The sequence below is a fragment of the Orcinus orca genome, chromosome 17 (genome assembly GCF_937001465.1).
Source record: "Orcinus orca chromosome 17, mOrcOrc1.1, whole genome shotgun sequence".
In the NCBI taxonomy this organism is placed as follows: domain Eukaryota; kingdom Metazoa; phylum Chordata; class Mammalia; order Artiodactyla; family Delphinidae; genus Orcinus; species Orcinus orca.
This window is the reverse complement of record NC_064575.1, coordinates 71332366-71358960: the sequence shown is the minus strand read 5'-3', so window position 1 is coordinate 71358960 and position 26595 is coordinate 71332366. Positions and strand designations below refer to the sequence as shown.

The window sequence follows — 26595 nt, the reverse complement described above, 5'->3', positions numbered from 1 at the left end:
AGCCTAATATATGCCAGTACTGTTCTAGGCACGGGGAATACTGTCACCTGGAGCTTATCCTTTGATGGCCTAGGTTATGACCCTAGAGACAGAGAGAGACACTGGAAGTGAGATGGCATGAGGTCAGGCTTTGGCTCCAGTCTATCTCTGCTCATCACCTGTTCTGGGTTGATTTTAATCTCCCCCGCCCCCCCAAATATATGTTTAAGTCCTAACCCCAAGTACCTCAGACTGTGAGTGTACTTGGAAACAGGGTCTTTATAGAAGTAATCCAGCAAAGATGAGGTCATTAGGGTGGGCCCCTCTTCAGTATGACTGGTGTTTTTTATAAAAAGGAGAAGTTTGGATGCAGAGACAGACTTGCACAGAGGGAAGTCAATGTGAAGAGACACAGGGAGAAGATGGCCATCGACAAGCTAAGTAGCGCCTGAGGCCACCAGAAGCTAGGAGATAGGTCTGGAACGGACCCTTCCCTAGTGCCTTAGGGGGAGCATGACTTCTGGTTTCCATCACTGGGAGACAATAAGTTTCTGTTGTTTTAAGCCACCCTGTATGTGGTACTTTGTTAATGGCAGCCGTAGGAAACTAGTACGCCACCCAAAGCAGGGATCTTTTCTTTCCAGGCAACCAGGGCCTGGAGACCAGGTGGTGAATGCTGACCTGGCTGCTTTGGCTAAATTTGAAAACCTGGACCCACCTTTCACTAGGAAAGAGCACAGTGACTTGGACGGGAAATGCCTCACTTTCAGCAAAACTGGTGTGTGAACACTTGGCATTTATACTTGAGAGAAATTGAGGGTTGTTGTGTTGTCAATAGGAATCTGCCAGAGAGCATACCCAGGGGGCATTCACAGGTAGGGGTCACTCGAAAATTCTGGTTTGCACACAACCCTTTGAGCAGCCAGCTGCCCTGAAAGGCATGCTCTCTGGGCTCCATCTTCCCCTGTGACCAGTGATGTTGGTCTTGCCTTTTGGTTCTGCTCTCAGGTGTCACCATCAGCTTCTGAGATTTTCCTTGTGGGGCAAGCAGACAGGTAGGTGTGGTGATTTTGTGGCAGATACTGTAGCAGATTAAAGATGGCCACACATTCTTTGACATTTCTCCTATTGAGAGGTGGGGTTCATGTCCCTGTCCCTGCCCCCTTGAACTGGGGCTGCTCTGTGGCTGCTTTGCCCAACAGAATGTGGTAGAAGCGACACTATGACAGTCCTGAACCAAGACCTTTAAGAGGACATGCAGTTTCTGCTTCCTTCCCCTTGGAGCTCTGGGCCACCATGTAGGAAGTCTGACTACCCTGAGGCTGCCATGCTGTGAGGAAACCCAAGCTACCCACGTGGAGAGAGAGATGCTCAGCCAGTCCCCACTGTTCCAGCCCCAACATTTCAAGTCATCTCAGCCAGACAGCATGGAGTAGAGATGAGTCATAACTGCTACACTGTCTGAACTTCTCACTCACAGAATTGTGAGATACAACAGATTTCTGTTTGAGAAACTCCTAAGTTTTGGTGTGGTTTCTAGGCAGCAGTAGTTAACCAGAATAGAGGCAGACCCAAGATATCAACCAAGAGTGTGAGAAGATGCTCTGCATCTGGACTTTGAGACCAGCAAGTAATTTTCAGAATGAATGAATGACACTGAGGAAGGCCTTAGAGGTTGAGGCGGGGTCCACACCTGATGGGCCACCTGGCTGGCTCCGTCATTAGGATGATAGACACAAGCTCACCTGCCCACTCTGCAGCCCCCATCATCCCCCGGGGCAGATAGGAAATGTGACTAGAAGACAAGAGAATCTCTTTCTATTACACAACATTGCTACTAATAGCTCTGCACTGGCCACTGTGCTAGGAGCTTCATGTGTTATTGCTATACTTCACAAAATCTTGAAAGTAGGTGTCTTACTAATATGGAAACTGCAGTTCAGATGCTTATGAAGAGCTCAGAAGAACATGCTCTAGGACCAGAGCTAGTCCAAGGCAGGGCTAGCATTCAAACCCAGGCTCCAAGGCTTGGCTTTTGGAAGGAACCCAAGGGAGTCCAAATTGGGGTGACCTGACACAGGAAACGTAGGGGGAGGGGAGAGGGAACAGGAGGAAGGCCTTTAAAACAAACACAACAGAGTCCAGTTATTCAGAGGTACCCCTTGAAACGACTGCCACATCATCCATTTGGCCAACACAGAAGGTTCCTCTCACCAACCTAGAAATCTCAAGTCGCCTCTCAGAGTTCTGAGGGAGTAATGACTGTGAAAAAGCTCTGCAAAGAGTCTTCTGTAGGACTGAGAGTCTGACGCTGTATAAGCCCTAACATCTGCTGATTTGGTAAGTGGATATATTTAGTGGTGGAACAGTTTTTCTCCCAGTTTCATAACACTTAAAAAAAAAAAAAACCTGCTTGTCCTATTTTTTTTTTCTTTTCTCCTTTTCTTTCTTTCTTCTTTTTTTTTTTTTTTTTCATGAACTCGCGAGGGATGTTGCCATTCTTTCCATAGCAACACACTAGGATACTGACTCTGCTTTGCTGGGAGTAGTCTAAGCCGGCCCCGGGAGGAGCAGAAGAAAATGCTGGGCTGGGGTGGGGAGTAAATTGCTAAAACTCCAGTATCCGAAATGAAGGCAGAAAAAGCCTTGAGGTGTTTTGGTCCCAAGAGCTTCAGGTGTCATTCCAGCTTCCGCTCCTGGCTGGTACTGAGGCGGTGCCTGCACGTACGGGGCAGGTCCTGAAGCCCTAGCGTATTTGTTCCCAAAGGATCGTGATTCTGACAGTTGTATCATTCTCTCCAAAGTGCTACCTTTCTTCAGTGCTTTCTGGATCCTTCTGATGATGGTAGGGAGGCAGCTTCAACTAGGTGACAACCTGTCTTCAACACTTTTTGATGACATCAACTTGTCTCTCCTTTTTAAAGGAAGGTAGACCTGTACATTTGGGGAGGGAATGGGAAAACCAGCCCAAGTCGAGGGCACGTAGTTCCCACTTTCACACACACCATCTCCTTTCATCCCCACGATGGCCCCGTGGAGAGAACATTCTTATCTGCATTTCCTTGAGGAAACTGGATCTGAAGCCGAGAATCTGAAGCTGTCACGCCTAAGGAAGGGCTCTGCAGGTACAGAGCTGGATGCAAACGTTGCTGTCATGTGTTGCCATTTGGTATTGTCCGGTGTGTCTGCATGGAGCTCGGCTACCTTGGCCTGAAGGCGGAAAAGCCAGCACCTCCTATCAAGGGTGATAAGGGTTAGCAGACCCATTCTGCCCTTGTTCTTTCCAACATGACATTCTACCTCTCATTTCTATTCTCCAAGAGGCTGCTGCGGTGAGTGGAAGAGCACGTAGGAGGAAGAGTGCCTGGGAGTCATTAAAAAATAATACTTTTGAAGAATATATAACGATGTAGGAACTACTCATAATATGTTAAGTAAAAAATGAAGCTACATAATGTACTGTATGATGCCATTTACCTGACATCTGGAAAAGGCAAAATTAGAGAAAAAGCAGTGGTTTCCAGGGGCTGGGGTGGGGGCTGACTCCAAGGGGCAAGAGAGAATTTGGGGGGGTGATAGAAATGTTCTATGTCTTGATTATCGTGATGATTACTCAACCACATGGGTTTATCAGAACTCATAGAATTGTTCACTAAAAAGTGAATCTAACTGTATGCAAATTATACCTTGATTTTATTTTTGGGTTTTTTTTTTGTCCATATACTATGGCTTGTGGGGTCTCAGTTCCCCGACCAGGGATTGAACCCACTCCCTCAGCTATGAAAGCGTGGAGTCCTAACCGCTGGACCGCTGGGGAATTCCCTTATACCTTGATTTTAAGAAAGACCAAAAAAAGGGCTTCCCTGGTGGCGCAGTGGTTAAGAATCCGCCTGCCAATGCAGGGGACATGGGTTCGAGCCCTGGTCCGGAAAGATCCCACACGCCGCGGAACAACTAAGCCCGTGTGCCACAACTACTGAGCCTGAGCTCTAGAACCCATGAGCCACAACTACTGAAGCCCGCGCGCCTACAGTCCATGCTCCGCAACAAGAGAAGCCACCGCAGTGAGAAGCCCTCACACTGCAACGAAGAGTAGCCCCCACTCGCCGCAACTAGAGAAAGCCCGCACACAGCAACAAAGACCCAACACAGCCAAAAATAAATAAATAAAATAAATACATAAAAAAAAAAATTGCAGCTACATATTAGTATATACAAGAGAACTCCAATTTTGTGTCAACACACACACACATTTGTAAAAACATGCAGATGATGTTAACACTGGCTATCTATGGGGTGAGGAATTATTCATGATTTTTATTTTCTGCTTTATATTTTTTCAACAATTTCTATAATATCCTAGACTGTTACCTTTAGAGTCAGAAGAGTGGTTTTCTTTTGTTTTAGGAGAGAAAACACGGCTGAAACAGTTTTGGAGTCAAGCTCCATTTCTTAGAAGCTGTCTGACTTCAAGCAAGCAGGGCCATAACCTGTGAGCCCAGTCTTCTCATCTGTAAAATGGGATAACACCACTCACCTCTGAGGGTTGTCACTATGATTAAATGAGATAACAGTTGTAGAAGTACTTTATAAATTGGAAGATGCAGCTCGACTAGTAGTCACTGCCATCCTCTCATCTTTGAGAACTTCTTTGATTTCCTAATCCAGTGGTTTTCAAGCATGATGTCATTACACATTTATGCTAGTAAGAGCTTGAAGCTAGCATATGACTTATTTAAAAAAAAAAAGGAGTACCTAGTACGTAGTGAGTACTTAATAAATACATGTGGAATGAATAAATGGCATGCTGTCCTCCATGTGTTGTACCAGAAAAAACAGTGAACCATGCCCTTGTTCATACACTGCAGTGGAGCACATCTTCAAAACCGCTGATCGTATGCTGTGTACTGATCATGAATCCAGCACATTGCTACATCTAATGGCACTTTTAGGACATTTAAGAGGTATACCCCAAGAAGCTAACCATCTAAGTAGAAGCAAAGGAGTAATAGATGATAAGGAGAAGAGCTTGGTGAAGGGGCGATTAGCACACAGGGCCGTGGTGGTGGGGAGGAGATTTTTCCTGGCCAGGTGGGACCACAGCTGAGCCTTGAAGTTTCAGCAGGAAAGAATGGATGTTACAAAACGAGGTGGAAAGATGTTCCAGATGGGCCAGGGGTTGACTATGATCTACCTCTTGCTCTTGTAAATAAAGCTTTACTGGGACCCAGACAGCCAGGCCCATGTTTGCTTTTACCCTTCCACGGAGGAGTTGAGTAGTTGCAACAGAGACCCTCTGGTCTGCACAGCCTAGAGTATTTACTATCTGCCCCTTGACAGAAAAGGTTGGCTGACCTCTGGTCTGGGCCAAGACACAGAGGCCTGAACAAACCGTGGAGTCTGCTGAGGACCAGGTGAGAAGGGAGCTGGGTGTAACAGAGGAAGTGGGGTGGGAGGCAAGGAAAAGATGGGACAGGTAAGGTGCTGAGGGTAGTGAGGAGGTAAATGCCTGGACTGAAGTTCTTGTTTCCACGGAAGCAAAACAGCACTGCTGAATTTGCCGGGGAAGAAGAGGTTCTGGGGACCTGGACCAGCCGACAGCTGGTCTTGGAGAGGCCTGGTGGTGATGACCCTACAGCTAGGACCGCAAGAGAGAGTGGCCTGCAGTGGTTCTGCCATCCTGCACGGGGGCTGGGAGAGGCGCCTCTGTCGGAACAGTGAGGCTGAGGGGGATGTGAAGGCGGGGCCCTCCCTACTGGCACCCACCCACACCCCAGGTGGCTTCGGCTCTTTCACAAACTCTGATGCCATCCTCTGAGCCTGGGGGTGTTGGAGAGGGAAGAGCCTGCTTCTATAAGAACAGCGAGGGCTGTCAGGGGATAAAAGGCATTGGTCAGACTCCAGCTTTGTTCTTTCCTCTCTCGTTCATTCATTTTAAATGCCTTGAATGAAATTACTCCCTCAGTCTCCAGTTCAGCTCCCCTGTTCTTGAGTTAACTCCCATCCTCCTATCTCTCCATGAAAACTGCACTCAGAGTAAATGATTTCTTAAGGGCTACACCCAGGCATCATGCTAGGTTCTACTTTTGTCCTCAGGGCCTGTCGCAGGGCCTGGTATGCGTGGCTATCTAATAAAAATGTTGGCTGAACCACTGAAACGACAAAGGTGGGCAGGACACAGTTTCTGTTTTGGGAACTGTGTCACTCCTGTGTCTCAGTTGCCTCATTTGTAAAATGGAGATGATAAGGGCATTTACGTCATATGATTGTGAGGATTAAATTTGTTTAACAAGAGTCACTTAGAACAGTGCCTGAGTCAAGGCAAGAGCTCGGTAGAATACCACAAAGCTACAGTAATCAAAACAGTTTGGTACTGGCACGAAAACAGACACATAGATCAATGGAACAGAATAGAGAGCCCAGAAATAAACCCAGGCACCTATGGTCAAATAATCTGTAACAAAGGAGGAAAGAATATAGAGTGGAGAAAAGACAGTCTCTTCAATAAGTGGTGCTGGGAAAACTGGACAGCTACATGTAAAAGAATGAGATTAGAACATTTTCCAACACCACCTACAAAAATAAACTCAAAATAGATTTAAGACCTAAATGTAAGACTGAAAACCTTAAAACCCCTAGAAGAAAATATAGGTGGAACACTCTTTGGTGTAAATCGTAGCAATATTTTTTTGGATCTGTCTCCTAAAGCAAAGGAAACAAAAGCAAAAATAAACAAATGGGACTAATTAAACTCTTTTGCACAGCAAAGGAAACCATCGGCAAAACGAAAAGACAGCCTAGCCTACTGAATAGGAGAGAATATTTGCAAATGATATGGCCAATAAGGGGTTAATATCCAAAATATAATATATAAACAACTCATACAACTCAACACCCAAAAAGCCCAACAACCAGATTAAAAAATGGGCAGAAGGCCTGAATAGACATTTTTCCAAGGAAGACATACAGATGGCCAACGGGCACATGAAAAGATGCTCCACATCGTTAATCATCAGAGAAATGCAAATTAAAACTACAGTGAGGGGCTTCCCTGGTGGCGCAGTGGTTGAGAGTCTGCCTGTAGATGCAGGGGACACGGGTTCGTGCCCTGGTCTGGGAAGATGCCACATGCTGCAGAGCGGCTGGGCCCATGAGCCATGGCCGCTGAGCCTGCGCGTCCGGAGCCTGTGCTCCGCAACGGGAGAGGCCACAACAGTGAGAGGCCCGCACACCGCAAAAACAAAACAAAACAAAAAAAAAACAACTACAGTGAGATACCACCTCACACCTGTCAGAATGGCTGTTATCACCAAAAAGAACACAAATAACAAATGTTGGCGAGGATGTGGAGAAAAGGGAACTCTTACATGCTGATGGTGGGAACATAAATTGGTGCAGCCACTGTGGAAGAGTATGGCGGTTTCTCAAAAAAAATTAAAAATAGGGGTTTAAGAGGTACAAATAAGCTACAAGTATATATTGTACAACATGGGGAACATAGCCAATATTTTATAGTAACTATAAATGGAGTATAAACTTTAAAAATTGTGAATCACTATATTGTACACCTGTAACATATAAGTTTTTTTAAAGATTTTTTTTTGATGTGGACCGTTTTTAAAGTCTTTTATTGAACTTGTTACAACATTGCTTCTGTTTTATGTTTTGGTTTTTTGGCCGTGAGGCATTTGGGATCTTAGCTCCCTGACCAGGGATTGAACATGCACCCCCTGCATTGGAAGGCGAAGTCTTAACCACTAGACTGCCAGGGAAGTCCCTAATTTATATAATATTGTACAGCAACTATACTTCAGTTAAGAAAACCAGGACTACTGCATTACCTAGCAGTTCCACTCCTGGCTATATATCTGAAAAAAAAAAAAAAGAAAAGAAACCGAAACACAATTTGAAAAGATACATGCACCCCAATGTTCATAGCAGCACTATTTACAATAGCCAAGATATGGAAGCAACTTAAGTGTCCATCAACAGATGAGTGGATAAAGAAGATGTGGTATGTATACACAATGGAATACTACACAGCCATAAAAAATGAAAGTTTGCCATTTGCAACAGCATGGATGGACTTGGAAGATACTATGCTTAGTGAAATAAGTCAGACAGAGAAAGACAAGTACTGTATGACATCACTTATGTGTGGAATCTAAAAAATACAGCAAACTAGTAAGTATAACAAAACGGAAGCAGACTCACAGATATAGAGAACAAACTAGTGGCTACCAGTGGGGAGAGGGAAGGGGGGAGAACAAGATGGAAGCAAAGGATTAAGAGTTACAAACTATTATGTATAAAATAAATAAGCTATAAGGATATATAATACAAAACAAGGAATATAGCCAATATTTAAAAATTGTGAATCACTATGTTTTACACCTGAAACTTATATAATATTATACATCAACTATAACTCAATTAAAAAAAAAGAGAGGTTAGTAGATGTTAACCATTTTTTGGGTTATGTTTTATTATTACAACCCGAAAGGGCCCAGACAAGAGCAGCAAAATGCTGAGGGTTATGAAAGGTTAAAAAAAAATAGGTGGAATCATTTCCATTGGAATCATTTGCAAGGCTTTCCGGGGATCCAGAAAGGCTTCAGAGTAGAGGCGTGGTCTACAGTGTCTTGAGAATGGAGTGTTTGGGAAGAATCCTAATGGCTTTACTAGATAGACACTGAACTGTAATTGATTACTGATGTCTGCTCTGGGCAAGGAAAAGTATAATGGTGGTGTGTGTGCCTCCTTGGCTTATATTGTTTGTTTTAGGATTCAGACATGTTAGGGCACATTTTGAATTCTGGCAGTACAGACCCACCAATAATTTTTTGAATTCTAAGGCCTAAGAGTTATCTGGGAGGTAGTGTATCCTTAGGGAAGGCATATGGCCTGACTCAGGAACACTGCCTGAGTCATCAGAAGGAAATGCAATTGCGACTGCAGCCTGGTGCCTGATCTTCATCAGATCATCCTTTGGCCCAGACCCCAAGGATCCATGCCTAACTCTGAGAGGAGGGGTCAAGTCAAAACTGACAGAGCTGTTGAGAGGAAAACTCTGCGCGAAGCAGCGCTGCCAGGGCCCCGTGACGGAATGTAACACCTGGGGTGGGGGATAGATTCTCCTTGTCACAGCAGAGTCCACCATGGGGGTGGGGACACTGTGGGGACACTGACACTGTCAGACGCCGGGGAGTCTCACAAGGGCAAGAACTGGAGGCCCAACTCTGGCAGAAACAGGAGACGCATTCATGGTGGCTCCTTAAAGACTCTCTACCACGTCCCCTGAGGACCCCCAGGAATAGTTAGGGGGCTGGAGATGGTCAGGGCCTGGAGCCCCACCGCAATGGGAGGGGACAAAGCCTCATGCATAGTGACCTATATGTGAGCCCAAGGCTGGGAGCCCTGAGAAACACAGGTCACTGGGTTAGACTGCCCCGAGGGGATGAGTGCTCAGAGTGCCCAGAGGAGGGAGGTGCTCATTGCCTGGGGCGAGGGCAGAGGTGCTGGAAAGCTTCATAGAGACCAGGGTGGAGCCAGGTGAAGGTGTGGGTGGGGACCTGGAAGAGGAAGGGCATCCTGGACCAGGGAAGATGCATGAGCCAAAGTTCAGAGGCACGAAAGGAAGGCTGGGGCCGGGAATGGTGGGGGTTTGGGTGGATGGGGGTCAGGTGACGAGCCCTGGGAGGGGACGCTGGAGGGGCTGGAAGTGGGGAAGGCAGATCAGGGGTGTGAACATGATCAGCAGGACTCTGCCTTGGTCTTTGTTGCATTTCCTGTTCCTAAGGACAGCAGCTAGCCCAGAGGGAACGCTCCATGAGAAAGAGTTAAATGAGAGGATGGATGGATGCAAGGAAGAAATCAGGATTGGGGGGAGGGTAGAAGCTCCTCTTCGTTTTATTGAGAGCAAAATGGGAAGGAAACCCTGGTTGGACTGTTAAAGGAAAGGAAACCTGACAAGCAAGATTATGAGCAAATACAGCAAAGAAGAAGGGTGTGTGCGCACGTGCGTACATAAAGCAAAAGCGTAAGAGACAGGTTGTGTTCTCAGCCCCAAGCCTCAAAAAAGTACCTGTAGGTTTAAAAGAAAAGAAAAAGAAAGGCAACGGAGCCCCTCTGCACTGGATTGAAGTGAAGAGCACAAAGCAAAGGGGATGATTAGAGCCTTCCCAGGATGCAATGCAACTTCCTTCAGGCGCCAAGGGGGAAGGACCCCTCTTAACCTGGTCCCCGGTGCTCCCTTCTCAGCCTCCGCGGCTCAAAGGGACGCGGCAGGAGGATGCGCAGGCCAGGTAACCCTGCCCAGCGGGGCCGCGGCCGCGCATGAGCCTCCTCTCCTTGTTCTCGCCTCGTTGTCTATCTTTGGAGCCTTGCTGAGAAGGAGGAAAACGGGGCCAAAGCTGAGATGAAAGCACCTGTAATCTCATAAAAGAGCCAGGCGGAGGCTCTGAAAGGCACAGAGGAGCCAGCACCTGCCATTTGCACTTCAAGGCAGGCAGTTTGAAACCCACCAAGGCAAGAGGCCTGACTGTCCTTCCCCACCAGAACCCGGGCTTGGGCACGCTATGGCCCTGGGTACCAGAGCGTGCTGGTTGGTCAGCTGAATATCCCATGGGCTGCAGGAGGTAGAGGAGGAGAGGCAGGTAAACCACCAAAGCCCCCGGCTTGAAAGCTGCATTTAGGAGAGCTGGAGACTTCAACATCCATCACCTCCTTTCCTTGCCGGACACAGTATTTATCACTTTCGTCGGCCCCCAGGCCACTGTACAGTGGGGAGAAGGACCTGCTATCACAAACGAACCCTCTCCCAAGGCCATCGAAAATGAGGCTCCGTCAGAACGGAGAGAAGAATGAGTCTACTTTAGGTGGCACACGAACGGAGCCTTTTCTGCTCCTCTTTGCTCTCCCGAGAAATTCTGCAACCCTGCTAGAACCCGAGGCTTGCACGGGGTCTCGTTAACCACCCATAACTGGAAGAGGGAATGTCTTCTCAGAGCACAAAGCCAAGGAAGCAAAGGCAGAAAGAGATGGATAATTTTCCAAATGAAATCGCCACATGATCAGTACAGGACTCGTGACAAATTTCTCGCCAAGTCATCTTCTATTTTCCATGAGCAATCTAGAAGGAGGACTTGGGGAAACCTACGAGACTGAAGAGAACACGTTGTCCTTTCCAGATGTGAATCGCCGTGATGGTGGGAGAGGCCACGGGAGGCAAGGTGAAGTGGGAAGAAGGCTGAGTTCGGGGGCATGCACCCTCACAGCGTGACTCAACTGTGTTCAGGGTGCTGGGCTCTTGGTTATCCGTTGCAACTCTGGGAAGGCATCCACGTGGAGAGAGCCTCTGAAGGGGAGTTGGAAGACCTGAATGCTCCGCCTGGTCCCATTCCTAACAGGTGTCATTTCACTACCTGGGGATTTAACGGGGTGAGCTCTCGAATTCAGCTCCAGCCCTCCAGGGTTCTGAGATGCCAACAGCTGTTCCAAGAAAGGTGAAGAAGCAGCATCCCGGAGAGTCAGCAGGAAGTAGGGGGAGAGGGTGCCCGGAAGATGCGCAGTCATGGCTGCAAGGAACCGGTTATGACAGACCCAGCCCAGAGTTAGGTTTAGGGAAAGCAAAGAAGAAAGCAAGATGCTCCCCTTTGGGAATAACATTAAAATATCTGCTGTAGGAATCATCATAAAGACAGAGATATGCCTCCCCAAAGCAGCTTCCCTGGGAATAACTGAACTGCAGACTCTGAACATCAGAAAAATCCAAGAGAGATGAAAAACCTTGGGTAACAACACAATAGGGAGAAAAACACTTCTCCAGGAGCTGCCTGAAGTATCTGAATTGACCTGTATCAGGGAGTAGAGGTCTGCCACTGCAAGAAAGGAAATTGGTTGCAAGTTTTAATTAGCTGGGGTTTTGATAAGTGGTGGATCTTGGAAGCGGTAAAATGCCAAGTGATGGGCCTGAAAGGGCAGGTGAACCAGAGACAGGGTGGGCACTTTGCTCCGGCAGCAGCATATAATGAGCTTGAAAGTAGGCCAGGGCTGAACCGGGGCCCGCAGGCGTGGCTGAGAAATAACCAGTGGGGCCCTTGTGCCTGTCAGTCGTAGACAAATGCTATCTGCTCCAGCTGCTGCCCACTCTGCCCCATTCTCTCTCCACTTTACCATTGGTGGTTACGGCGACCTGGCTGGTGGGACCAAAGCGCCTTGAGTGCCCTTCTGTTCCTCTGGCTTAGCAGATGCTGCCATCTTGGCCAGGGCAGCCTGGCAGAGAGCCGGCTGCCAGGATCAGACAGCAGGGTGAGAGCAGGCACTCTCCAGTGCTCCTTGCTGGCTTGCCTCCTTCCTTCCACAGCCTTCCCTGAACACCTCCAAGGCATCAAGGACTGTGTTAAGTGCTTTGACTGTGACAACAAGCAATCTTTTCTCCCTGGGTTCAAGGAGGTGGCAGATAAGAGGACAGGCAGAGATGCAACAGTAGCTAAGTTCTGTGAATGGGAAACAGAAAGGACCATAGAGGATAGAGTGGGGGGTGTGGGGTGGAGATTAGGAAAGGCTTGCCCCGGGAGCCAGGTGAGCTCACTAAGGCCATAGTTACAGAGGATGGATTCACCCATGGACTTGGTGGCGCTTGGTGGGCTCTATGCACCTATCCTTCCTTCCTATCAATCGTTCATAGTGTCAAAACTTTTCTTTTGTCGTAAGAGTGAACCAGGTAAGGAGGTGACTGGCTCAGGAAAGAGCCACGAGTGACTTTAAGCACGTGCTCTGTGGTCCGTGAGCAAGTGCAAGCCGGAAGGGCCACCACGTTCAGGCTCCACTGCAGATGCTGCCCCGACTTCTCAGTTAGTCCCCTCAATCCCCTGAGCTCAGGCTTGCTCAGGACACAGCACCTCAGCCTTTGCTCTCTGCCTGTTCCCATCATGAGGGGCAGGATGAGAACAACACAACTGCTGGAGAACTTCCTCAGCCGCCTGATTCCTGGGAGTCTAACACCTGCTGATAGGTCTTCCGGGCTCAGCTAAGGCCGTGGTACCTGAGGATGAATTCTTTCCCTCAAAACACACCTAGCTCCAAGGCAGACAGGCTCCTAAAGGCATGATCTTTGTGTGTGTGTGCAGGGCGGGGGCACGGAGGCTACCGGGGAACATAGTAGTCAGGCTTTGGGGATGGGCAGAACTGGGTTCCAATCTAGGTTTCTGCTGTGCAGACATTCGTACGTGAATGTTCACAGCAGCACTATTCATAACCATCAACGGTGGAAATGTCCGTCAACCGATGCCTGATAAGCAAAATACAGTCTATCCCTACGACGGGGTCTTACTTGGCAAAAGAAGGCATGAAGGGGTGACACATGCTACAAGTACAGGCCCTGAAAACATGATTCTAAGTGAAATAAACCAGTCACAAAAGACCACATACTGTATGACTCCATTTGTATGAAATGTCCAGGATGGGCAAATCTATAGCGATGGAAAGCAGACTCGTAGCTGTCAAGAGCCTAGGGGGCTGAAGGCCTGGGGGAGGGGGGGAATTGGGAAGCGACTGCAAATGGGCATGGGGTTTCTTTGTGGGGTGATGGAAGATGCTGGACAATTGTGTTGAGGGTTGCACAACTCTGGACTATAATAAAACCTGCTGGATGGTACCCTTCAGTGGGTGAATGACGTGGTATGTGAATTTTATCTCAGTAAGGCTGGTATATTTACATTGCTTCTTGGCTCCCACTAGACTAAGGTTGACGAGGGCAAAGACCCCTTTCTTTCACTGTCTTCTGAGGACCTGGCACATGGTTGATGTTTTCATATTTGCTAATGAATGAACACGTGGCCTTGGGCAAGCCCCTTAGGTTCTTTAAGCCTCAGTTGCCGCATCTGCCAAGCGGAGATAAGAATGTCTCTTGCGGGCTTCCCTGGTGGTGCCGTGGTTAAGAATCTGCCTGCCAACGCAGGGGACGCGGGTTCGAGCCCTGGTCCGGGAAGATCCCACATGCTGCAGAGCAACTAAGCCCGTGTGCCACAACTACTGAGCCTGCGCTCTAGAGCCCCTGAGCCACAACTACAAAGCCCTTGTGCCACAACTCCTAGCCCGCGTGCCACAACTACTGAGCCCGCGTGCCTAGAGCCCGTGCTCCGCAACAAGAGAAGCCACCGCAATGAGAAGCCCGCACACTGCAATGAAGAGTAGCCCCCGCTCGCTGCAACTAGAGAAAGCTCACGTGCAGCAACGGAGACCTAACACAGCCAATAAGTAAAAAAAAAAAAAAAAAAAAAGATTGCCTCCTGCAAAGGGCTGCTGATTAGGAGACGGGGCACTAGAGGCCGTTGGCAGGTCTGGGGCACACAGTGGTGCTGATTAAAGGTTGGTCCCTGGATGTGTGGTTCAGCGCCACTGACTCGGCTCCATAGGGGGGTCCCTCCCACTGGGAATGCTATTTCTTAGCCACCCACCTCCCTCCTGTCACTCATCCGTTCTTAGAGCCCAGTGTCCACGGCCACGCTGTCACACAGAGCGGCCCGCATGAAGCCGGGTGTCAGGTCGTTAGAGGCTGCCCCGTGCGAGCACCCCGGCCAGCAGGGGGCTGGTGAACACATCAGACTGTATTTGCTGTCTGTCTGGAGAGGCCTCTGACAGCCTCTCCCAGACTGTGTCTGTCACTGCCGGTCAGGGCGGACGCCAGCTAGCAGCACACGCTGCTGAAAAGGCACAGTATTTTCAAAACAGCTGCGTGAGGGTCAAGGCTACAAGTGCGAGAAGCCACGCCGCCATCCTTACGAATCCGTTTTGCAGAAAACATGAAAAGGAACTTCCAGGCCCCCAGATGCCTGGAACTCTGCGTCCCACTCCCACTCTTGTTCACACCGGGGCCCCAAGAGCCCGGCCAGGGGTCCGGGTGCACAGTGCCCCCCAAGCATCTGTCCTTTCCAGGCCTCCGAGCCCTCGGGGGAGCCATTCTCTTCTCCAGGAAGGCGACTCCCTGCCACCCTCCAGCCTCCCCAGACTTCACCGGTAACCCCTCCCTCTTTCGGGAACCAGCTGGAAAGTACCTTCTGCAGAGAAGCCCACCTGATCCTTTTAAGATGAGGTTAGGCCTCCATCACATGGGCTCGGAGCTCCATTTTTCCTTCCGTCTGCAATGTTACATTGATGATCATGTGTCTAAGGTCTGTCCCCCAACCAGCCCGTGTGCTCCCGGAGGGTGGGATCTGTTTGGATTACCGCAGTGTCCCCAGGGCTTAGCGCACAGGAGACGCTCGCTAAGTACTTGTTCAGTGAAACAGTCCCACTGACATTCTCCTTTCTCTCCACTTCTTCCAGCTCTGCTGGGTGGCGGCCTGTTCCTGCCCTGGCCCCTGTACCCCACGAAGCCAGAGGAGGAGAGGGTTGGAGGAAACACTTGGGTCTCTTCACAGAGAAGCCCCTTGTGTGGCAAGAGCGTGGGGAGGGGAGGAGAGGAAGCGGGAGGGGTGTGGGGTGAAGCCTGGAGGTGGGGGGACGATGCAAGGGATGGGGGGGGCTGAGGAGACTGCGAGGCTGGCCTGCGGGCCCCTCCCACTCTATCCACCCGCACCCCACCCGCGCTGCCCACCCCTCGTCTGGGCAAAGCCCCTTCATCCTCTGGGGAAGGTGACACTCTAAAGCTGGTGGAGAGGTGACCGAGCAGCCCTACAGGTGACCGCAAGGGGCTCACCCACTGGTTTGGTTTTTGGACATTTTGAGCCAGTCTCACAGTAAGAAATACATTCCACATGGCAGTCCTGTGTGTGTGTGTGTGTGTGTGTGTGTGTGTGTGTGTGTGTGTGTGTGTGGACTTGCATATAAAAACGAAGCGGACAAATACAGGAGGAAGGGATTAGAGCTACAAACTATTAGGTACAAAATAAGCGACAAGTTTACACTGTACAAGAATATAGCGAATATTTTATAAGAACTATAAATGGAGTATAACCTTTAAAAACCGTGAATCACTATACTGTGCACCTGTAACTTGTATAATTCAAACAAAAAAACAAACCCCACAAAGTGAACAAAATACTACTCACCCTGACTATGTTGGGTGTATTCTAATACCTTCTACTGTTTTCTATTCAATTTCAAAAACACTGGCAGTCATGACTTACTAACAGGGACCTGCAGCCAGGACTGGTTAGGTGTGGGAAACAGATACTTCTTACAGTTTTAGGTCAAATGAAAGGGAAGACGGTGATAACGAGAGTGTTCCATGTGGACAAGGCTTTAAAGTTTATATAACACTCCTCTCTCATTTGTGTTCACAACAGCCCTGCAGCATCAAGGGGATGAGACTGCCATCCAATTTCACCCACGTAGAACCTGCACCATCTGTGAAAGGCGTTATAAGGTTGCAGGGCAAGTATGGAGAGAGGTCTTCTGCCTTTTACCATCTGTCCTCCCATCATGCTATGTTACCCAGGGAGAACCCCTTAACTGTCTGGAGATCACGTATATTTGAGAAAGGCAGCAACAGGCATTAGAATTAGTTTCGTTTGGATTAGAAAAAAAAACTACCCCACACTTCGGTGGTGCTTGTCACGTGCCTTTCACCGGGATCTATGCTGGGGATGGTGGTGTAAAGGCACTAACACAGGTACCTCTTCTGAGTACTTAAGATCCAGGCACTTTATATAGCTTTGATTTCATTTAATCCTCACAACACCATTATGAGGTGGGTGTCATTTCGAGAAAACATCCTCTGACTTGACTTGGCGGCTCTGGGCACCCAAACAAAGAGGCCAGGGCAGGACCGACTTCCTGCTAGTTGGGTGTTGGCCACGTAGCCGCACGTGTTGCATTTTTCCAACACTCCTGGGAGGTTTCCCATTTTGAGGAAACTGAGGCTGAGAAGGGTTTAAGCAAGTTGATGATAGACCCCCTGGGATGGGGGAAGCCTTCATGCTCTGTCCCCTTTAGTTAAAACCATTTTAATTTTTTTTAATTTCACAAGCAGTGTCTGATTTTTCTGAAAATCTAAACAATACAGGGGTATTCACAGGAAAATGCTCCCCCACCTCTGCTTCTCTATTTCTACTCCCCAGAAGTAACTGCTTTTAACAGTTTGATGTCTATCCTTTTCCCATGCACAAACACAACCAGACGTGGACATTATGTTTCACAAAAGGGATTGCACTAGACACGTTATTCAGCAACTTGTGTTATTCACTCACTCCGTATCACCAGTTATCAGTCCCCATCCACACGTAAAGAGTACTCCTTATCCCCCTGGCCGGATTTCATTGCCTGAAGGTAGCATAAACCACTCCCCTACTGCTAGACTCTCCAGTTGTCTTCAATTGCTCATGAATTCTGTACCAAACATAATTGTAAATGTAACAGATTCCTGAGCTGTAAGCTCTCAATAAACATTAGCTAAATTTTTAGCTTCCTTATCTAGCTTTATTTAACCGATGGCTTCCATTCAATTCCTATTGCAACTGCTCATTTCAAAGAGTTGGAGCTAACTATGCCTCAGTCTCCCGACCATTATGGAAACTGGTTACATTCATGGCCCACGGGTGACAGCTACCTAAGCCGATATTGAAACTGGGTTTCGACAGGTAAGTTTTGAACTGATATTCCTTTTCCAAATTTTCAGACTCATTCCCTAACTGCAGCTGAGCTTTTGCAGGAAACTACACAGTGGTATAAAGTAATGAAGGTTGTGGTTTAGGTTTTGAAGAGAAGCTGTAGAACTCCAGCCTAATATAAAGAAGGGAGGAAGCGACACAGCCTAACATTTCTGCTGTACCTCAAATCATGTTATTACACTAGTTCAAACAACAAGAAGTTGAGCCTGTCACTGCAGACTGTGTCCCCTCATAGGTCCCCAGGCCGCTTCTCTGCCCTGGGCAGAAACTGACGCACCCCTCTCTTCCATTTCATAGTATCCTTGAGATTCAGACTGTGTTCCTTTTTCAGAACTCTCAGACTCTGCTTTGCTTTTCCTTGTCCTTTTCCTTCAAGATGGGCAGCAAAGCAGAAGAGAGTCTTGTGTTCTTTCTTCCTTCCTGATATTCCAAGATCCCTTCTTGTATCATTTCCTTTCTACCTAAAGAACTTCCATGAGCTGTTCTTTTAGGGCAGGTGTGCTGGCAATAAATTCGTAGTTTTCCTTCTGAGAATGTCTTGATTTCCCTTTCATCCCTGAAGGATATTTTTTGCTGGATCTAGGATTCTCGGTTGACAGTTCTTTTAAAAATGCTGTGCCTCTTCCTTTTGGCCTCCGTGGCTTCTGATGAGAAATCCACTCTCATTCATGTTGTTTTATAAATGAAAGGTCATTTCTCACTCAACAATTTCAAGAGTTTGTCTTTAGTTTTCAGACGTTTGAGTATGATGTGTCTTGGTGTGGATGGCTTTAGATTTATAATATTTGGGATTTGCTCAGCTTCTTGAATCTGTAGGCTTATGTCTTTTGCCAAATTTGGGAAGGTTGAAGCCATATTTACTTGAGTAGTTTTTCAGCCCCACTGTCTTTCTCCTCTCTGTCCAGGACTCTGATGACATGACTATTACGACGACTGTTACAGTCCTATAGCTCCCGGAGGTTCTGTTCATTCTCCCCGCCGCCCCCCCACGCCAGTCTGTTTTCTCTTTGTTGTTCAGACTGGGTAATTTATATTGTCCTATTTTCAAGTTCACTGATTCTTTCGTCTGTCCCTTCCATTCTGTTATTGAGCTCATCCAGTGAGTTTTAAATTGCAGTAATTGTATTTTTCAGCCCTAAAATTTCCATGTAGTGTTTTTTTTTTTTGTTTTTGTTTTTGTTTTTTTGCAGTACGCGGGCCTCTCACTGTTGTGGCCTCTCCCGTTGCGGAGCACAGGCTTCGGACACGCAGGCTCAGCGGCCATGGCTCACGGGCCCAGCCGCTCCGTGGCATGTGGGATCTTCCCGGACTGGGGCGCGAACCCATGTCCTCTGCATCAGCAGGCGGACTCTCAACCACTGCACCACCAGGGAAGCCCCCTACTTGCTTTTTGAAGCACTTTTATGATGGCTGCTTTAAAATCTTCGTTGGAGAATTGCAACATCTGTGTCATCTTGGTGTTGGCATCTATTGTCTTTTTTCATTTAGTTTGAGATCTTCTTGGTTCTTGGTATGAGCGATTTTGTTCAAAAATGGAAATGTGGACGTTTGGGTATTATGCTATAAGGGTTTGCATCTCTCATGAAATCTTCTGTTTTAGCTGGATTAGGGGAAGGGAGTACCACCTCATTAATGCCAAGTGGAAGTCTAGGCTCTCCGCTCAGTCTTCATTGACGTGTGAGCAGGGAGTTTCCTCATTACCGAGCAGGGATGGGAGCTCCAGCTCTCCACAAGGTTTCCACTGAGGTCCCCAGCTGGGAAGGGCAAGGAGTGTCTCCTTACTGCTCCCAGGTGGCCTTCACTGACATCAAGGAGGTGGGTGTGGCCAGGTTACCTTCGTACCTGGCCTTCTCTGACACCACCCTGGGCAGCTGGGGTGCCCTGTTATAACCTGCTAGGGTGGAAGTTGAGGCTCCCCATTTGGCCTTTGCTTGTGAGATGGAGGCTGAGCCACAGTTTTTTCTGTGGTGTTTGGATCAAGACTGTGATTATTCTCTAGAAGTGCTCAGCTTCCTAGGCTGCCCTTTCCTGGTCCTTTGGCTACAGAGAGAGCAGGCTTTTTTTGTTTGTTTGTTTTTGAATCTGTGCCCATTGGCATTTCTGAGTTGATGGCTTCTTCAGCTCCTAGTCTTGGATATATGAGGCAAAACAAACAAAGCAAAAACAAACAAACCAAAAGAAAACCCCAGGGAACCCACCACCATGTCATTCCTTGGGTTATGAGGCCCCTAGATAATCTGTTTCTTCTTTCCACCTCCCAGAGTCTTCTTACATTTGTTTTGCACATAATATCCAGAGTTTTCAGTTGTATTTAGCAGGAGGAATAGAGAGAAGTGTGTCTACTCCATCTTCCCAGAGGTAGCGGTCCATCGACAGACATTAGCGATTTCCATTCCCCTCTCTTCCCAGGCCCATTGAAACATTATATTTACCACTCGTATCCTTGGACATTTCTATCCACCCAACGTACAACACCAGCTTTATCTTTTTAGCTTCCATGAAGATGATGATGAAGATGAGGAGAGGGAGGAAAGCTCACGTAAGGACACACATGTGCTATTTCCCTTTCCAAAGTCTTTTCTACATCTCTACTGTCTACAGACCAGACTCCAAACTCATCAGCCTGCCAAAGGACACTCTGTACACTTCTGGTCTCTGTCTTCATTCTTGCCCAGAGTCCTCTTCACTTGTGTGCGGGAGCTTATCTTCTGCCTGGTGTGTCTGCCCTTGTCACTCCATGCTTGCACACAGGACCCATTTCTCAATGCCCGTTTTCTTCCATAAGACCTTCCAGCTGAAACCGAAGCCCATCCCAGGACTTGGCACTTATATTAGACATTAATAATTACTGAAGGTGTACCATTTACTTCATTATTTGGACTTTAAATTCATGAAAGGGCTGGGTTATGCTTGATCCTTCTTTATCTCTTGGCCTACCATAAGCATCTGATAAATACTTTTTTGGAAACAGTGACTAAAGGCCCTTGCTTGTCAGTGTGAATCTGATAGCAGAATTCTGAGAATTAAATAAAAACCCAGCATCAAGCAGATAAGATTAGCTCTGGGCGAAGTTATCTTAAATGCAGATAGGACAGAAGCTGGAGAGTAAGAAGAATTTGGAGTGTCTGGACTAATAATTGAAGTTATTAATGCATCTAAATAAAGAATAAGTTTAGAAGAGAGCTAGGAGAAGCAGTCACCCAACTAGGAGGAATGTCCTGGCCTGAGGAAAGCCCAGGGGGGCTGGAGGCAGGGCAGCCCTATTGTGGTGGTAGGTGCCCAGGTGGAGGCCGTGCATATGTGAATTCCAGAACCACCTCCCGAGTGGATTCTGTGCGTACTCAGGTGGCCTTGGGAAGCCAGCTTCCCATCTTCACTTCCCTACAGAGTTGGGGAAGTGACTCAATGATGCAATTGTCTGGGCCCTTGGCAGTCTTATTTTTCACTTATTGGTCTTTGGTGTCTTATGAGTTTGGTTGGCAAAAAAAAAAAAAAATCCATTTATAATATCAATAATTCAAATAATAAAAAATGACAACTGAAAGATTATTCAGTGCCTATTATGTGCCAGACTGGGATGGACAGTTCATGGAGCATCTTGTTTCATCGGTACCATCGTCCTGTGAGGCAAGTACTGTGACTGTCCCATCTCATGGATGGAGAACTTGAGGCTCAAAGAGATTACTCTACTTGCTCAAGCTCAGAAGAGTCAGAGCTGGGATTTCAGCCCAAGTCTCCTGACTCCAAGGTCCACCCTTCACCACTGGGCTTTCTAACATTGCCTTTTCTATGTGCCAGGCACTGTTCTAAGAGCCTTACATATATGAACTCCTATAACCCTCCAAAGAACCCCTTGAGGTAGGGACGATTTCTACCCCCAATTTACAGCTGAGGAAACAGAGGCACAGAGAGGTCAGGTAACTTGCCCAAAGTCCCACAGCTAGTGTGAGTAGAGCAGGATTTGAAACCAGGTAATGTGGCAACGGACCATTATGTCATGCTGCCTCTTTTTGAGGCACTTGCCTGACTCCTTCTAATAGACCTAAGCCCCTTGAGGGAAAGAACTCCATCTTAATCGTTTTTGTATCCTTACTAGCTACTGTAGTGCTGGCACAAAGTACGCCTATAATACATGTTGGGTCATTTGAATTCCATTGGAAGGGCAGCCCTCTAGCCACCTGCCCTGTTCCAGCTACATTCTGATTTCATGAAGCCCCTTGAATTTGCAGCTGAACTAAAGTAGGTTTTTGCCAGGCTGCAGGCTTCTCATTTTGTTTCATGCACAGATTACAAATGCAAGGCCCATAGAGCTACGAATAATTGCTACTGGAGCATATTTTTCCCATTTGGGGACCTGAGTTTTCAAGTAACTCAGTCCTAGAAGCAGGAGGCTAGCAAATGCCTTTTTAGCACCATCTTCTGAGTCCAGTTGTGACTCGAAAGGTTTATCGAAGCGGAATAAAGGTACCAATTTAGCCGAGTGGTTCTCAACGGTGGATGATTTCATCCCCCAAGAGGACATGTGGCAACATCTGGAGATGTTTTTGGTTGTCACAACAGTGGGGACATGGGGGGTGCTACTGGTATCTCGTGGGTAGAGGCCAGGGATACTGCTACACATCCTGCAATGCAAGGACAATGCATCACAACAAAGAATTAGCCAGCCTCCAATGCCAGCAGTGCTGAGGCTGAGAAATCCTGATTAGCCAAGCAGCCCCCAAATCTGCATGTACAAGTGGTTTTAAAGAGGAAGCATCGCTCGAAGATTAAATTAGGTTTTATGAGACTTTTTTCCCAGAGAGCAGGCATCAATCACTGGCGGAAAAAATAGAAGTGAGCCTTCTATGCCAAAGCTAAACCATCTTTGTTTGGGCGCACATTCCGAGGCAGTGCTTTGAGAAGTAAGGTCCTAAGGATCTCCTACCCCAAAGCCACTTGGGAAGCTTATTAAAATGCAAATTCCACGGCCTCCCTCAAACCCACTGCATTAGGCTCTCTTGGTGAGAGTACGAGGGATCTATGTTTTTAGGACACCCCAAAAGTCGTCTGGCTGCACACTGACAGTTTTCTTCCACTCTTCCAGAAGTAGGGGAGATAAATTGGGGGGTGGGGGAGGAGTGCGGTAGACCGACCATATGCATGGTGGTTTTTAAAAAGTTAACTAAAAATGCTCACATTCTAGTGCGGTTCCTCTAACTTCAGTCATCTGTACCACACTGTCATGAGTTATGCCCTGGACGAATACCACCCCTTCTCTTCTCTTCTTAATAATTAAAAAAAATTATTTTGGTTATCCTTTTTCCTAATACTCCTGAGAATACATACGTAACCATGAAAATGATCGAGATCTGTCCGTACCACTTAAAATCGGCATGCAGTACGTGTAGGAAGCAGTGCCTTATGGCAAAGCAATTACAGTCCGCCAGGAGAATGCTAATAACAGCGCCTGCAAGCTCTGGAAGGCAGACACGCACGGCTCTTCATTTGGAACCTCAGAGCCTCCTTTTCAGGGATGGATGACAATCCCCTAGGCTTCCTGGAAGAGGAAGAACAGAGTGGGCAACGGCCCATGCTCCTGACCGTGACATTGTGGCCTCATCCACAGCTGCCAGTTCCCATTTATGAGCCTTTGAAAACAACCATCTCAAACCCAGCACTGGGACAACATGAAGGACCAACACATTCTGAGCCTCAGAAATTGGAACCCACATGTGTGATGAGCAGAAGTCACATTCCAACCATACACTCGTTTTCACAATCATCCTCCTGTTCCCAGAGGGCACCCCACTTTTAGTGGGGAGCAGAGGGAAAAGCCTGATACACAGAAAGCTACAAAACGATTCACGTCTCTACTAAGAATCAGAACAAATATTCGCCATCTGGTTTTCCATTTACATCTTTTTCCAAAATGCCTAAACTTGACATAATGTTAGTTTTAACTGGGCTCTGCACCCGGCCCACTGCCAATGCTGGGAACACAGCAGCAGTGGCAGGGAATTACGAGTGCGCCTGTACTCGCTAACACCACTTTATTTTTGTCTTTCCCTCCAATTTGCCTTAAGCTGCCTGCATAATTTCCACCTCAGGTGAAACCTCTCTGTCTTCGTTCTTTCCTACTTGAAATAGGAAATTTGCAGCTGATTTTCCACGTAAGTCAGGAGATGGGGAAGTGGGATGGGAGGTGTGACTGTGGAATTGGGTTAAGAGGAGGGTAAGACATCACATTCTAAACTCAGGTAAGACGGATGCAGAAGAAAAAAGAGGAAAAAAAAAAAGAAAAATGAAAAGAAACCTGTGGGAGCATTTCTCGTTGGGGACTCAAAGAGGGGGGTTCCTGAGGGAGGCCATAAATGTGACACCCTTTTGCTCCAGCCTCACGGGGCTTGTTATTTAAGCAGCTTCTCTTTTTGTGCCATGTAAACCATGCCTGCTTGGCTTTAACCGGAAAGACAAGGCAGGGTATGAACATCGATCGTTAATAAGCAGGTTCCAGGCATTGAGGACAAATTCCTACTCCTGGCGAGCAGGCGTGCAGAAGAAAGACAGTTACCACGATGTTCATTGCAGCTCTATTTACAATAGCCCGGAGATGGAAGCAACCTAAGTGTCCATCATCGGATGAATGCATAAAGAAGATGTGGCACATATATACAATGGAATATTACTCAGCCATAAAAAGAAACGAAATTGAGCTATTTGTCATGAGGTGGATGGACCTAGAGTCTGTCATACAGAGTGAAGTAAGTCAGAAAGAGAAAGACAAATACCGTATGCTGACACATATAGATGGAATTTAAGAAAAAAAAATGTCATGAAGAACCTAGGGGTAAGACAGGAATAAAGACACAGACCTACTAGAGAATGGACTTGAGGATACGGGGAGGGGGAAGGGTGAGCTGTGACAAAGCGAGAGAGAGGCATGGACATAGATACACTACCAAACGTAAGGTAGATAGCTAGTGGGAAGCAGCCGCATAGCACAGGGAGATCAGCTCAGTACTTTGTGAACACCTAGAGGGGTGGGATGGGGAGGGTGGGAGGGAGACGCAAGAGGGAGGAGATATGGGGATATATGTATATGTATAGCTAATTCACTTTGTTATAAAGCAGAAACTAACACACCATTGTAAAGCAATTATACTCCAATAAAGATGTAAAAAAAAAATGTTTGTCAGGGTGAGGAAGTGCTCTCAGTGCTGTGGGAGAGAGGTAAGAGGCAGGTGAGAGGGTCTGTGTAGGAGATACAGGAGACCGTAGCTCTGGGAGGGAGAGAAAAAAATCCAAGCTGCGCCCAGCCCTCCAGCCCTTTGGGAACTTGGAATTCTGTGACGACTTGGATGAGAACCTGCACTCACAGGGCCCCGTTTGGTGCTTTGGACCCAGTAGGGATTCGGTACAAGTTTGCTGAGTGGACGATGTTGCGTGGCTGTTGACTGAACCTCTCACCCCTCACCCTGGACATCCAGGACGTCTGTAAAATTGTGGGAAGATCCAGAGGGTGAGTATTGGACAAGTCTGTGCAAAACCACCGCTCGACTGGAAGAACAAGGCTGGGAGCACGTCCCCCTGAGCTGGGGCGGGAGTCCAAAGGGGGGTGGGTGGGAAGAGCAGCCTCAGGACCAGCCTGCTTGGGCACGCATCCCGGCCGCCCTCTGGGGATTCACCTCCACGAGTGATGTGGCTCCTCTGGGCCTCAGTTTCCTGATCTGTGAAACGATTATGATAATGGTGTCCGTCTCAAGGGTTCTAGTGCAGCTTTAAGGAGTTAATACAGAAAAGTGTGTAGAACAGTGCCTGGCACACAGAGAGTGCTAAGTAAGTACTAGCTGCTCTCAGTTTTCTGTGGGTGGGAAAGATTGGGTTAACTTCGTCCTTTTTGGACTAGAAGCAAAAACCATCCTATAGTGTGAAGCTTGTGGATGCATGAGGGTAGGGAGGGAAGAAAATCCAGAAGCATGTTGATCGGGCTCAGTTCTGCCTTTGACACTGGGAATTCACGCCTAAAAACTTCACTCTTTTAAACAGAGTTGACTATGTATCTGTTCATCAGTTCTTAGCTCCTTTTCTGAAAGTGAAGAGCGCAAACATCACCACTATCATGATGAACAGCTACATTTCCATTGATACCACCTCCACTGCCATCACCCACTGTCCCTGAGGCTTTTTCTACTGCTTTCTCATCCCCTATGTTTAATTGTTTTGGTCGTTTACCAGAAGGAAAAGAGCTTTGGGAGAAAAAAAGACCTGGCTCGATCACTTCATAGCTGTGTAACCTTGGGCGAGTCATTCCACCTCTCTTGAGTTTCAGTTTCCTCATCTGTAAGATGGGTTTCTGATAACAACTGGTGATGACTATACGAAGCGCCTGGGAAAAGCCTGTCACATGCAAGGAGATGCTGAATGCGTGGTGGCTCGTTTTTGCAGTGTGGACAAATCAGTGTGTACGCTTTGCTGATATCCCTTTGACGGTCCTGAAACACGTCGTTCACTTGAAGAGGCTGGACGGCCATGACTTCTCCTCGTGAATTTAGGTTTCCAGGTTGAGCAATACGACCTGAGGCCTCAGATAAGCCCAAATGTGGCCTTGCAGTGATCTGGACCCACAGCTGGCAAAAGGAACCAAGCTGTCCTCTGCACACCAGATGGGACTTGTCCCTGCCTCCAGACTGGTGATCTCCTGGCCCACACTTCCAGCTATGCGGTTAAACAGAGTTGACCCAGGTTTGAGAGAGGGGGTTTCACCACTGACCAGCTTGAAGGAAAAACAAAGTCTCAGTTCTTTGTCAGGAAAACATGAAAATCACTCCATGTGTGAGGCTATATCCTGGGATGAGAACCTGTTCTTTAGTTTTCTTGTTCCTTTAACAATCTACTTCAGTCAATGGAAACGAAATTGCTCCATTAAATTTCTAAACACATTAAAGGAAAAAAACACACAGACAAAACAAAAACCTCCCAGGCTGAAGGATATAAATCCCAAACCGAATAGTGAGACACGATGTTT

General features: G+C 47.5%; 2 protein-coding genes across 4 annotated transcripts in view; one reads left to right on the top strand and one right to left on the bottom strand.

Moving 5' to 3' along the window:
* The window catches only part of DERL1 (derlin 1), a 113071-nt gene extending 108652 nt beyond the window's left edge, over window positions 1–4419 (top strand). The window contains exon 9 of the mRNA XM_033419875.2: window positions 4387–4419. Within this exon, the coding sequence (XP_033275766.1) occupies window positions 4387–4404 (18 nt within the window). The 3' untranslated portion in view covers window positions 4405–4419. The remainder of the gene's footprint in view (window positions 1–4386) is intronic.
* The window catches only part of ZHX2 (zinc fingers and homeoboxes 2), a 172975-nt gene that overhangs the window by 46517 nt on the left and 99863 nt on the right, over window positions 1–26595 (bottom strand). The gene's annotated exons all lie outside the window — the stretch shown is intronic.